General features: G+C 46.3%; 1 protein-coding gene across 1 annotated transcript in view; it reads left to right on the plus strand.

The window, feature by feature from the left end:
- Positions 1–15,000, plus strand: part of LOC143286754 (uncharacterized) — a 121,975-nt gene that overhangs the window by 96,730 nt on the left and 10,245 nt on the right. The window contains exons 14-21 of the mRNA XM_076594489.1: positions 412–591; positions 2,156–2,337; positions 3,270–7,598; positions 8,393–8,620; positions 10,231–10,356; positions 11,510–11,635; positions 13,116–13,267; positions 14,333–14,512. Coding sequence (XP_076450604.1) covers positions 412–591; positions 2,156–2,337; positions 3,270–7,598; positions 8,393–8,620; positions 10,231–10,356; positions 11,510–11,635; positions 13,116–13,267; positions 14,333–14,512 — 5,503 coding nt within the window. The remainder of the gene's footprint in view (positions 1–411; positions 592–2,155; positions 2,338–3,269; positions 7,599–8,392; positions 8,621–10,230; positions 10,357–11,509; positions 11,636–13,115; positions 13,268–14,332; positions 14,513–15,000) is intronic.

A 15,000-nucleotide genomic window follows, 5' to 3' on the forward strand; every position in this document is an offset into this window, starting at 1 on the left:
TGTGTGTGTGTGTGTGTTTTTTTTTACCCCGCCATGTAGCAGTCATACTCCGCTTTTGGGGGGGGGGGTGTATGCTGGGTGTGTTCTTGTTTCCATAATCCACCGAATGTTGACATGGATTACAGGATCTTTAACGTGCGTATTTGATCTTCTGCGTGCGTATATACACGAAGGGGGTTTCAGGCACTAAGCAGGTCTGCACACATGTTGACATGGGAGATCGGAAAAATCTCCATCCTTTACCCACCAGGCGCCGTTACCAAGATTTGAACCCGGGACCCTCAGATTGAAAGCCTAAACGCTTTAACCTCTCGGCTATGGCGTCTGTCGTGTCAATAACAATTTCTTTTTTTTACAGAATTAGTTTTGTATCTCTGTATGGTTCATCGTCATCGTCACTATTGTCACCAGGACGTTCCGTGTCCACAGGGGAGGCCGGTAGGCCCGACCTCCAGCAGCTGGCGGCCTCGCAGCACATGTCTCCGCTGAGGACGCCGCTGGAGCGAGACACCACCTGCATCTACATCCCCACCACCATCCCCGAAGCCAACAGCCCCGGCAGCTCCACCAACACCATCAGCTTTGAGACAGGTATGTAATATGTAATAGTGATAATGATAACAATAATGATGATGGTGATAATAACAACAACAACAGCAACAACAACTACAGTACTACTACTACTACTACTACTAATCATAATAGTGATCCGTGTATGCTTTGGCACCACCTTGAAACTGAAACAAAAGCAGAAACTGTTGATGCGTACAGCAGACAACACCTCTGCATACTATGACGCATCTTTTAAACTGAAACTGAAATTGAAACTGTTGACATGCAGCAGACAACACCTGTGCATCCTTTGATACCTCCTTGAGACTGAAACTGAAACAGAAACTAGTAAGTGTTGACATATTGCAGCAGACAACACCTCTGCATATCATGACACCTCATTGAAACTGAAAAAGGAACTGTTGACAGGTGGAGTGATGGCCTAGAGGTAACGCGTCCGCATAGGGAGCGAGAGAATCTGAGCGCTGGTTCGAATCACGGCTCAGCCGCCAATATTTCACCCCCCGCCCCCTCCACTAGACATTGCGTGGCGGTCTGGACACTAGTCATTCGCATGAGACAATAAACCGAGGTCCCGTGTGCAGCATACACAAAGCGCACGTAAATGAACCCACGGCAACAAAAGGGTTGTTCCTGGCAAAAAATCTGTAGAAAAATGCGCTTTGATAGGAAAAACACAAAACTGCACGCAGGAAAAAAAAAATGGGTGGCGCTGTAGTGTAGCGATGCACTCTCCCTGGGGAGAGCATCCCGAATTTCATACAGAGAAATCTGTTGTGTTAACTCTCTCCATACGAACGGCGAAAGAGACGACGTTAACAGCGTTTCACCCCAATTACCATCATCAAAATATTGCAAGCGGAAGGCTCTTACACTGAAGAGGTGAATGTTGACAAAGAATACCACAATTCTGACGACGGAAGCTAAAGGTTGGATCATTGAGACACCCACTGGACATCCGAGGGGTCTGTGTAGAGGAGAAGAGAGGACTGGCCGTACTGAGTGAGTTAAAAAGAGAATTACAAATACAAAGACAAATGTACAGCAGACACCACCTCTGCATGCTTTGTTGACACCTTCTTCAAACTGAACCTGAAACAGAAACAGAAACTCAAACAGTAAGTGTTGACATATGGCAGCAGACAGCACTTCTGCATATTATCACACCTCATTGAAACTGAAACAGGAACTGTTGACATTATTATATTGTAGGCACCACCACCTCTGCATGCTTTGTTGACACCTTCTTGAAACTGAAACAGAAACTGCTGAATGCAGCTGACTATACCCTTTGCATGCTTTGACACATAGAGAACACACACACACACACACACACACACACACACAAACGCAAACACACACAAACGCAAACACACACACGCACACACACACACACTCTCTCTCTCACTCTCAATCTCTCTCTCTCTCTCTTACGCACAATCTAAAACTCAAACTGAATCAGAAACTCAAACAGAAACTGTTGACATATTTGCAGCAGACACCATCTGTGTGCAAGTTAGTAGGACACCTCTTTGAGAAACTGAAACTGAAACTGAAACAGAAAAACTGTCACCATGCGCAGACCGCTTCAGTGCGGCGGCGCACCACTCCACGGTTCCGGTCCAGATGATGTCACTTCCCCCCACCTCCAACCGCATCCTGCCCCCCACCCCGACCTTCCTGACGCAGAGGTCATACTCCAACCTTGAGAGCGCCCTCTCCAGGATCGCTGGCAAGGACGACGACTCTCCTGCCTCCTCCAAGGTACACACACACACACACACACACACACACACACACACACACACAAAAGATGGTACTGACACAACTGCTGCTGTATGGGATTGATTGATTGGTTGATGTTGAGAAAAAAAAAATAATCAGACTTGCTCTTGTTTATGCATGCATGCACGTACGTACGCGCGCGCGCACGCACACGCGCGCGCGCAGGCATGCACGCAGGCATTCACGCACATGCACATGCCAACCACCACACATTGACACAGACAGACAGACAGTCACTCACTCACTCACTGACTCTACTGGCAACATCACTCTTGATGTTGCCAGTAGCCATTGTGTTTACACTGTTTAAGCTACCTCAATTTTGTGGGTTTAAACGTTTTAATTAAAAACAAAAACAACAAAAATACAGAATTCAAAGTACAAAGTCTTGAAAGAAAAGAAAAACAACAACAACAAAAAACGTGAGGAAAACAAGCTTGAGATTATTTCGTGCTCTTTTTAGAATTCATTTATCTATCTGTTTATCATGCTTTTGAATTTAAATTTTTTTTATTTATTATGCCTTTTAATTTAAGAAGGGCGCAATAGCCGAGTGGTTTAAGCGTTGGACTTAATCTGAGGGTCCCGGGTTCGAATCACGGTAACGGCGCCTGGTGGGTAAAAGGTGGAGATTTTTCCGATCTCCCATGTCAACATATGTGCCGACCTGCCAGTGCCTAAACTCCCTTCGTGTGTATACGCACGCAGAAGATCAAATACGCACACTAAAGATCCTGTAACCCATGTCAGCGTTCGGTGGGTTATGGAGACATGAAAATACCCAGCATGCACGAACCACGACAGAGTCATCGGCAAGTCGATGTTGGTCGTGTAACGGAAAGAAGAAAGAAGAAAGAAGAAGAAGAAGAAGAAAACATATTTATTTATTGATGTATTGTTGCTGTCGCCAGGAGCCCTCCCCGCGGTCCGACGACGAGATCCCGGACAACAAGGTGCGGGTGGGGCTGGCCAACCCCATGGAGCTCCTGCGCTCCCGCTCCCTGCTGAAGGAGGAGTTCATCCTGGCCGAGAGCCGGCCCAGCGACATCTTCACGGCGTCCTCCGGCAGCGACCCTGCCTCCAGCTCCAGCAGTCTCTCCACGGCCTCCTCCTCTCCCCGGGAGGGCGCCGCCGCGGGGCTCGGGCTCGGGCGCGCCGCCTACCGCCGCAGCGACCCTTCCTTGCTGACCTTGACCCTCAGGGAGAAGGCCATGAAGGGGTCGGGTTTCCGGAAGAGCGACCCGGTGGTGGTGGTCAGAAGGTCGGAGGGGAAGTCGGCTGGGGAAGAGGAGGGCGGGGAGAAGTCTTCTTCCTCTTCCTCCTTCAGCGTGAACGGTTCCAGAGACAAACCTCCCCTTGGTCAGTCTTCCGTGAGGTCTGCTGCTGTCCACGCCACGGGCGGTAAAGTGACTCGCAGTCAGAGCCTTCGTCTCGGTCAGCGCTCCGTTCAGCAGCCTGGTAGCTCCTCCGCGGATGTCGTCTCCGGCAATCTCAAACGCAGCCAGAGTATAGGCAGTGTCGCTTCGGAGTCTGACCCGAAACACACTACCGCAGCTGCCAAAGACTGTGATCCGACTGTACAGACACAAGACCAAGGTAAAGGGGCGCCGTTTTCAGGGAAAGGACGCATGGTGATTATTCGTGACGACTTCGGTGAGTTTGATAACGTGTTTGCGGAAAACAATGCGAAAGGTGCGCACCCCCACCCCCCTTCCTCCTCAGGTACATGTTCAACTTCTGTGCAGTCCTCTGCCAAAAGGTCGTCAGAAGCGAAACCGGAAAGCGCGTACGTCAAGCGAAGCTCTGAGCGCAGCAGCAGCGGTGAGGACACTGCCAGCAATACTCCCAGGATGTCCGTGTCCGACGTGGCCATCAGTGGTGTCAACCAGTTAGGTTCCTGTGCTGCCAAACACTCCTCCTCCCCTTCCTCCTCCACTCAAACAGCAACACCCAGACAGTCCAGCAATACGAGTGTCTCCAAACCGCCAGTGCCAAATTCTCAGTATGCCGACAGTGGTAACAAACCCGTTGGACAGAAGACAGTGGCTGCTTCCGAGCCATCCAGGCAGGTGTGTGCGGCTGGAAGTAAAGCCAGTGCTAACTCTAATAATGCAAAAGCCAGCATGTCGCCTTCAGCCGGTTCACATGTACAGACTGGTGCTGTGAAGGGTGGGGGTGGGCGGGGCGGTGTGTCACAGGCAGGTGACACTAGGTGTTCAGACACCAAGTCTGGCAGCACCCGCTCATCCTCCAGTGGTGCTGAGAACAGAAGTGTGTCGGCAGCAGACAGCAAGGTGGTGAACAAGGACAAGGCGGTCACAACGTCTGTGAACGTCAGCGTCAAGGTAGGAGGAGGGGGAGGAGGCTTATCCCCATCCTCCAGTGCCATGCCAACCAACAGAACTGCTTCAGCATCCGGCAGCTCCTCCGTAACTAAACCCACCGTCTCCAAAACAGGTCCTGCTCTGTCATCATCCACATCATCAGCGGCGGCGGCGGCGCGAAGTGGTGGTCAGTCCTCGGCACAGAAACCTCCTTCTTCCTCGGGACAGCCTCCACGCAAGTCGGCGTCCACGGAAAACCTGTCTGCATCCAGGACAGGGTCCGGTGCCGCCGTGTCTGGAGAGGCAGGGAGGAGGCAGAGCGCGGTCAGCTCCTCACAGCGGGGTCTGAGTTCATCGGCCAGGGACGTGACGGCGCGGCTGTCTGGAAGCGGGGCCAGCTCCCTGCGAGCAAGTGGCACCAGCAGCGCCAGGTCTGATGCCGTCTCCCTCTCAAAGTCTGACACCAATCTGAGTGGAAAGATCTCTGCCAGATCTGCTGCACAGTCTGCAACTCAGGGTGTTTCGAAAGGTGGATCACCACCCTTAAAAACGCAGACCTCTCAAGCGTCTTCCTCAAAACCTGCGGCAGCAATATCTGCCGCGACTCCTAGTGCTGTTGCCAAAATGATGCAGACAGTGAGCAGAGCTGCCCCTTCCACCCCACAGTCTGGTGGTGCCATGTCCAGCGCCAGGTCTACAGGAACCAGCAGTGTTCAGAGCACAGCACCTGGTCCATCTGGGAAAAATGGGACAGGTTCAGTCACAGCATCTGTGGGCGCTCAAGGCTCTGCACATGGCAAGTCCACATCGTCAGCAACAAAGACGGCAAACTCACCCAAGCCTGTCGCTGTTTCTGCAAAGCATTCTGCCGTCAGCACTTCTGGTGGTCAGAAATCCTCAGCTGATTCTAAGGCTGCTGAAAAATCAGTTTCAGCAAGTTCTCCTAAATCATCCCAGCTGACAAAGTCTTCCTCAAACTCGGTGCTGGTTGAGAACGTGGACACAGAAAACAGAGCGCAGTCAAAGGAGAAGTTGCAAACAAAGAACAGCAGCAACGCGGCATCAGCGGAAGAAGGCATCGAACCTCTAGTGAAGATCACCTTCAGCGGCATGAACCCCAAACCCTGTGGGAACATTTCCAGGTACAGCGACCCGGCCAGTCTGGTGGCCACCGGCCCAGTCATTGTCAACCCCTTCGAAAACCTCGCAGTCCCGCCGACTTCCAGAGACAAGAGTCCAGCCGGCAATGGCGCAGCGCCGGAGACGGGATTCCTTGTTGGCAGTAAACCCGACAAAGACACCACCGGCAAGAAGAAACCCCCGACTTCCGCCAAAGGCAAGCCAGTGAAGGGAGGCAAGAAAGGAAGGGACTCCAAACGACCTTTGTCCAGCTCCTCACGCCAAGCCTCCGCCAGCAAGCGGCGAGGAGCAAAGAGCAAAGAGCCCAAAGCCGGGGACACGGACGACACTCGACCCAAGAGCGGTAAACGAGTGAGGTCGGGCAAGAGGCGAGTTAAGAAAGCGGCAGAAAGAGAAGCGGACAGAGAGGCCTCCTTACTCAGTCAGATGGCCTCCAAAGGGGACATGGCTCTCATTTCAGGAATCGGTTGGCACATGGCCACATCGTGTGCAGACACCTCTGATGTGACCGCTGCTGCGCAGATGCACATGGACTCTTCCGACTCTGACATCTCAGACGTGGAGTCCATTGAAGATGCCGAAGCCCTCATGACCAAACTGGAGGTGAATCGCGCCAACATTTCGCTGACGTCACCAAGGTTTAGAGAGATCAAGGATCAGGGGCATCAGGGTGGTGCCATTGCAGCCATTCCCGCGCTGACCGCCGACGGGTTTCCGCCCATGAACTTGGACGTCACTCAGAAGGGTACCTTGCCTCTCCCGTGTGAAGGTCATTATGCTGTGACCCCGAGGGGCGACGGGGACAGCGACCACATCATCGCTGGCCTGGGAGACGTCAACGACGACGTGCACAAGGAAATCCTTATGAGGAAGCTGACTCCCATCCCAGAGATGCCGTCTCTGACCGGGCCCATCGGGAACGTGACAGAAGCCATTGCTCGCTTCGATCGCTCCATGAAAGACAACCAGCTGAACGACTTGCTGGAAGGGGGGACTCCCAGAAACGATGGAAATCGGGCGTCATCACATCTACAACGTGCTGAGACTGGCCAGGAAAGCGCCGGTGGAAAAGGCAAGTCTGCATCAAGGAGGGAGGGTGAGGGGAAGACTCAGACTCCCCACACAGCCACAAGCGGTAAAGCAGCAAGCGACAAACCCACAAGCGATATTAACAAAGCCGGTAAACCCCCTCACTGGGAGGGCACCAAACCTTCAACCTCCTCCAGCAAAGACGGCCGCGGGAAAGCGCCAAGGAGGACCCAGAGTCTGAAAGAAGGGGACACAGCGGCGGCAAGGAAAGATAGGCCCAGGAGAGAGCGCAAGTTCTCCGAGTCCAAGAAAGACGAGGAGGAGGAGGAGAAGGAGATCGACAACGCCATCGAGGAGATCCTGTCGGCCACCAACACCTCCATGTCCTCCACGCTCAGGTCCACCTCCACGCTCAGGTCGGGATCCAACACGCTGACGGAAGGGGATCGCCACGTACTCCTCCAGCTGAAATCCCATGCCAAGGAATCCCCGTTCCATGCCAGCAGAAAGTCCGGGGATGATGACGATGACGCCAGCACGCTGTGTGGAGATAACTCGGGCGGCAGCGGGGAGGGTTTCACCTCCGAAACCAACCCCAACCTTCTCAAGGTCATGCACGTGGAACAGTTTGACCTTGGCGCCAAGGTCAAGGCCATGATTGACGCCGGGGCGGAGGAGAGCAAGATCAAGGCCATGATGGATGCCGACCAGCAGGTGAAACATCAGGAGGCGAAGCAGATCGTCAAGGCGAGTTGTTTTGTGTTGGATACGAGGGGTGTGTGAATGTGCGTACGTTGCATGAGTTTTGCGTGTGTGTGTGTGTGTGTGTGTGTGTGTGTGTGTGTGTGCACTGGATGTACTGTGAAATGTAAAGTGTGAATTTTTGTGCATACTTTACACATGCTGGCATATAAAGCATACGTCTTTGTGCACACTTTACAAACTTCAGCAAGTAGTTTTACGTTTTGTCCACACTTTGCACACTTAAGCAAATATTGCATGAATCTTTGTCCATACTTTACACACTTTGGCATGTAAATCATACATATTTGTGCACTTTTTGCGCATTTTGGTATGTAATGTATAAATATTTGTGCACAATTTACACACTTTGGCATGTAATGTTTAAATATTTTAGAAGGGGGCTTAGTAGGTGGTGTCCTAAGTATGTTAAATCAGAACAGGCACCACTGAACACCACCGAAGTGACTCAGCAGCAGTGCAGGGTCTCCTCTGGTGTGTGGCCTCCTGGCGACCTAACATCGATGGTTCCCTGTGGACTGCCGACGCTGGAACTGTGGCAGATGAACCCCTGTGTGGCCGTGTATGGGGGCAAATGAGCGGCATGGGAGTAATGCCACTGAAACGGTGCAGATGATGGGGAAAAAAAAAAAATTGCGCACTTTGCACACTCTTTGGCGTATAAAGCATAAGGCGCTGCGCACATCTTAAACTAACACACTCTAGCATCCATTTAACACATTAAGTCTATTGCTGACTAGCATCTAACGCAGTACATCTTTGCCTACATGTACGTACAGGTCATGAACAGCTTCCGGCACATGGAGCTTCACGCAGGCAGCTCCCACAATCCCAGGGAGCCGCTGCTGAGGTCAGAGAGTCATCGCGTGTCGCGGGTGGGAGCCTCTGTGGACCGTGTTCCTCTCGTGCGACCGTCCTCCGCTGGTGCCGCCCGAACCCGGGGCCGCTTTCAGGAGATGAAGAAATCTGCGGCTGGTGGCAGCGCTCAGCAACTTGCTGACAGGAATGTGAGTTGTCTATCAGCATGATAATGATCCCTAGTGAGAAGATTCCCTTTCTAGCTATGAAGACATCTGTGACATACTTTGTATGTACATGTATCAGGACAGGACCTTATATATAAGATCCTCTTGTTGTCCTGTTCATCGTTAACTGTGTTGTATTGTGACATGTTCTGGATAAAATATTGTTTAAACCACTAGATTCAGTTTCAGTTTCAGTAGCTCAAGGAGGCGTCACTGCGTTCGGACAAATCCATATACGCTACACCACATCTGCCAAGCAGATGCCTGACCAGCAGCGTAACCCAACGCGCTTAGTCAGGCCTTGAAAAAAAAGAAAAAAAAGGAGGTGAATAAATGATATATAAGCAAATAGATGTAAAACATGAAGACACACATTCACATATACACCCACACATGCATAACAGATATGCACCGAACATGCAGCTGCACAGATATGAAAGCACAGTCAAATACATACAAACGTACATGATCTCCAACACACACACACACACCACACACATTACCCTGCACCTCCTCTACCCCCCTCCTCCACACACTCATTTCTAGTCTACGTATCACAGCTTCCACGGCGCGCACACACACACACACAAAGATATATATATATATCTTATATATATATATATATATATATATATATATATATATATATATATATATATATATCTAGATTCCCTTATATATTTTTTTTTTCTATTGTAAACTAAAAAATTGCCGGATTGCCAATGAAAGCTACGCAAGTGAGTAGCCATCTTTGACTAAGAGATTGGTTTAACTTGGTAGTCATTATAAAAAATCCTGTTATTGCTTAGATTTAAAAAAAAAAAAAAAAATTGAATATTTTGAGATGTAAACTACAAAGCTCTGTTATTGGATGGATTCTTTTTTTTCTTCCTATTTTCAGCTGTAAACTTAAAAGTTCTGTCAATGGGTGGGTTTTAAAAAAAATATATATGTTTTCAGTTGTAAACTGCAAAGCTCTGTTACTGACTAGATTCATTTTTTTTTTAGAAATGAATATTTGCAATTGAACACTACAAAGCGCTGTAATTGGCTGGATTCTTTTTTTCAGTTTTCTAAATTTTCAGTTGTAAACTGTAAAGTTCTGTTATTGACTAGATTCCGTTTTTTTTTTTTTTCAATTTTAAACTACTAAGCTGTGTTATTGACTAGATTATATAAAATATATATATATATATATATATATATATATATATGTGTGTGTGTGTGTGTGTGTGTGTGTGTTTCAAATGTAGACTACAAAGCTCTGTTATTGACTAGATTCTTTTTTTTTTATTATAGATTTTCAGTTGTAAACTACAAAGCTGTTATGCTGGGTATGTTCTTGTTTCCATAACCCAACAAACGCTGACAAGGATGACAGGATGTTTAACATGCGTATTTGATCTGCTGCTAGCATATAAACACGAAGGTGGGTTCACACACAAGCAGGTCTGCACATAATTATGTTGACTCGGGAGATTGGAAAAATCTCCACCCTTTACCCCACCAAGCACTGTTACCGAGATTCGAACCCGAGACCGTAAGACTGAAAGTCCAACGCTTTAACCACTCGGCCATTTAACGTGTTGCAGAAAGGAGAGGGAGAGGAGCCAGCAAAGACAGAGGAGGAGGGGGAGGGGCCGGGGGGGACCGCCGTGATGGAAGCCCTCGTCGGTGATGTGGGCAGAGACGCTCTGGGGGACCCTGCTGCCTCTGAGGTAGGTTGTTCACTTTTGTATGTGTGTATCGTGGAGTGATGGCCTAGAGGTAACACGTCCGCCTAGGAAGCGAGAAAATTTGAGCGCGCTGGTTCGAATCACGGCTCGGCCGCCGATATTTTCCCCCACTCCACTAGACCTTGAGTGGTGGTCTGGACGCTAGTCATTCGGATGAGACGATAAACCGAGGTCCCGTGTGCAGCATGCACTTAGCGCACGTAAAAGAACCCACGGCAACAAGAGGGTTGTTCCTGGCAAAATTATATAGCAAAATCCACTTCGATAGGGAAAACAAATGAAACTGCACGCAGGAAAAAAAAAGAAAAAAAAAAGGGTGGCGCTGTATTATAGCGATGTGCTCTCCCTGGGGAGAGCAGCCCGAATTTCATGCAGAGAAATCTGCTGTGATAAAAAGAAATACAAATACAAAATCATAATTGTGGATCACTTTTATATGCATTTATTGTATCATGCATGATAGGGTTTCCACTGAGCATGTGCCATTTTCTTTTTACCTTCTACTTATCTTTTCCTGCACTGTATTTTAGTGTACTTACTTTAAAAAAAAGAAGAAGTTATTATCATCATTATTTTATTTATTTATTGTTTATTTATAATCTGTTTATGTTTTTTTTTCTTATTCATAATCTACATGTACATTTTTTTATATGATTTCAATAATAATAATTATTATTATTAGGTTATTGTTAATATTATTTATGATATGTTATCATTCATTTTATTTTTAATATCTCATTTTATTGTATTCGATTTATTTATAATGTTATATTCATTATTTATTAATTATTTATTATTTATTAATTTATTTCTTTAAAGAAAAATTCTTATTTTATTCATTCATTATCATTATTATTATTATTATTATTAATTTGATTTGATTTTTTAAAATTAATATTTTCTCTTTCCTCAGTGCCCTATAAGCACGTCGGGCTATGCTTATCATCAGGCTATAATTGTGCTTAAACAGATGTAGGAGAAGCGTATGATTATGGATTTCACAGTGACTCCTCCTTTAGTAACTGTACTGAAACTGAATTGTATTGAAAAACATTTTGTTGTTGGTTTTTTGGGGGTCATAAAGGATTTCAAATTTCTTGTGTGTGTGTGTGTGTGTGTGTGTGTGTGTGTGCAGACGATGTGCAGCCGTCTGAGTCGACACAGCAGTCGGGCGGGCAGCGCCTGTACGGAGAACAGCCTTGAGGAGGAGACAATTCAGTGGAAGAAAGGGAACGTACTTGGCAAGGGAGCTTTCGGCACGGTGAGTTACGGTACCTGGTGGTAACCTGCTTGCTGCTGCTGCTGCTGCTGTCTGGGGTCTTGCTTTGCTGCTTCTGCTCTAGGTTTTTTTTTTGTTTTGTTTTTTTGACTCTCGGATCATCTTTCTTTCTTTCTTTTCTTTCTTTCTTTCATTCCTTCTTTCTTCCTTTCTTATTTATTTATTTTTTTTAAATTGTCTTTTATTTTGCATGTTTTTTTGTTGTCTTTTAAAGATTTTAATTTTTGTTTTATGTTATTTTGTTTCTATTTTGTGTTTAGTTATTTCCTTTATTTATTTATTTATCTATTTATTATTTACTTATTAGTTTGTATATTTTCTGATTAGTTTCAGTGTGTGTTTGTTTGTGTGTGTATGTGTTTGTGTGTGTGTGTGTGTGTGTGTGTGTGTGTGTGCGCGCGCGCAATACCCCCTCCCCCCAACCCCTCTCCCTGCATCCAACCCCTCACCCATTTTCCACATGTATTGTATGAATATTTATGTATGATCGTCACTCATGTCCGTCAAAGGCCAGTAGAACAGCAAAGTGCCCACCGGAAGCTCTATGGCTGTGTTGAAGACCTGCAGTGTACAGCTGCCTTCATCTTTGAGACTGGAGGGATTTGAGGGGGGCGAGGGGGGTGGGTGGGGGGGGTGGGGGGTTGGAGGAGGAGTGGGGGGTGAAGGGGGGGTGTGTCCATCTGACGAAGGAGAAGGATAACAAAGAAGGCAACTGCTGTCACGACTACCTGGGCCTAGAATTTGATTTTTTTTTGCAAAGACTGTCTTGAAAATGTATGCATCTGTGTGCCCAAATGAATGAATGCGTACATCATGTGCAAAACCACCTCATTGTGAATAGACAATAAATTAGTGAGAGGATTATATGTTATAAAACTGCACTGTTACCCATGATGAAAATGTGTCCACCTTGACCAAATTGATTGAAAAAAGAATAGAAAAAGAGAGAACCATATATAGAATAAAGAAGAAAACTTTGATTTCTTTAAAAAAAAAAAAAATGCTATTGATTACAATGACACAGTTATGGAATGCCGGGGATTGGTCTTGGTTATTGTCTCGTTTTGAGTTGATTATGAAATGGACCATATATAAATATAATGACTTGCATCTGTTATTGTTAATGTTCACTGTATTCAGATTTTTTTTCTTTCTTTCTTTTTTTTTTTTTTTTTTTTTTTTGCTTTTCTTTTCCATCTATTCTGAATTGTTATAATGGATTCATATACAAAATAAAACGGTGGTCGACCCAAGAAAGTCCGGGATAAATTCAACAACAACAACAAAAACTAGTGAGAAGAAAAAAACAACAACAGAGTGCTCGCTTTAATGTCGTCGTCGTCTTAAGTTTAACGTCTTTCCACTTGAAGTGATATTAGACGGGGGAAAAAAAAACAAGCAAAAAAAAAACTGTCGTCGCTTTAATGTTTTCATCCACGTGTTGTGTGTACGTGTGCTACAGGTGTGGTGCGGACTGACGAACGAAGGGGAACTGATCGCAGTCAAGCAGATAGAGCTGAACACGACGGATCGACAGAAGGCGGAGAGGGAGTACGAGAAGGTGCAGGAGGAGGTGGAGCTACTGAAGACCCTGAACCACATCAACATCGTGGGGTGAGCGTCCTGTCTCTTGTCGCTTGGCCTTCTTCGTTCTGTCCTCTGGGTTCCAAGGCACAAGATAACAGGAATTGTTTAAAAAAAAAAAAAAATATTTGTAACACAAGGAAGGTAACTAACTACCAAGGGAGGCCATTTGCCGCAGCTTCTTTCGATTTCTCTGCATAGCGGACTAGTAGTTTGGACAGGACAGGAATCCAGACCCCTGCCGGAGTCTGCACCAGTGGGTCACTGTTAGTATGTTAGTTAAACGTAATTTTAGGAAGAAAATTTCCTTTTATTATTATTATTATTTTTTTTTATAGTATATTGGTATTCATGGTTGCGATGATGATGATGATGGTGATGGTGGTGATGATGATGATTGCTGTTTTCTTTTAGTAGTAGTAGCATCATCATCATCATCATCATCATCTTCATCTTCATCATAATCAATCAGTCAATCAGTCAATCTGTATCTTTCTTTCTGTCTATGTCATTATTATTATTTTTTATCTATTTATTTATTTGTCTGTTTATTCATTTATTCTATTGTTCAAAAATTAAAACCAAATCTAGTTATTATTGTTTTATTTATTATCACCATTATCATGATTATTATCGCCACCATTATTATCATTATTATTATTGTTATCATTATCATCGTTCTAAGTATTATGGTGATGATGATGAGGCTGATGAGGATGGTGATGATGATGATTATTTGTTTAGTTATTTAGCTCTGTAGTTATTTAGTTGGTTGTTTATTAATGTCATTATTCATTTGTTTATCTATAATGAATTTCTTTATTCATTTATTTTATAATTCAAATTAAGAAGAAAAGAAAAGATCATAGTTCAAATTATTATCATAATTATTATCGTCACCATTCTTCTTCTTCTTATGTCATTATTTTTATTATCTCTATTATTATTATTATTATCAATTTTATTATCATCATCTTCATCATCATCGTCATCATCATCATCGTCATCATCATAATCATCATCATCGTCATCATGATCGTCATCATCATCATGATCGTCATCATCATCATCATCATCCCTGTATGTATGCTGCAGGTATCTGGGCACCAGCCTGGAGGACAGCACGGTCAGCATCTTCATGCAGTTTGTGCCAGGCGGCTCCATTGCCAGCATCCTGGCCAGGTTCGGCGCTCTGGACGAGACGGTCTTCCGCCGCTACACGCGTCAGATCTTGCAAGGTGTGGAGTATCTCCATGACAACGACGTCATTCACAGGTGCGTGCGTGCGTGTGTGTGTGTGTGTGGGGGGGGGGGGGGCAGGGGGGGGGGGGTTGGGAGAGGGGAGGGGGGACGGGGGAATGCATGTGTGTGGGTGTGTGGGGGTGAGGGGTAGGATGAGGTGTGAGGGTTTTGGGGGGGGAGGGAGGGGGTCCAGGGATGGGGGGTGCAGGGGTAGGGGTATGGGGGTGGATTGGGGAATGTGTGTGTGTGTGTGTGTGTGGAGGGGGTGTGGGGGATGTATCATTGGGTGGGTGTGGATGTGTGTGTATGTGTGTGGGGGGTTGGGGGGGGTGGGGGTGGAGGGGATGGTTGTGGTGGTGATTGTAGTGTGTGTGTGTGGGTGGGTGTTTGTGTGTTTGTGGGGGATGTGTTTGAGTGTGTGAACAGAATAGAATAAAAAAAATTTTTTTTGTCATGAAACCTAAAGGTTTACAAGACACAAATAAATAAATCAGAAATTCAACATCATAAATTTGGAGAGC

This window comes from Babylonia areolata, chromosome 10 (assembly GCF_041734735.1).
Source record: "Babylonia areolata isolate BAREFJ2019XMU chromosome 10, ASM4173473v1, whole genome shotgun sequence".
Taxonomy (NCBI): domain Eukaryota; kingdom Metazoa; phylum Mollusca; class Gastropoda; order Neogastropoda; family Buccinidae; genus Babylonia; species Babylonia areolata.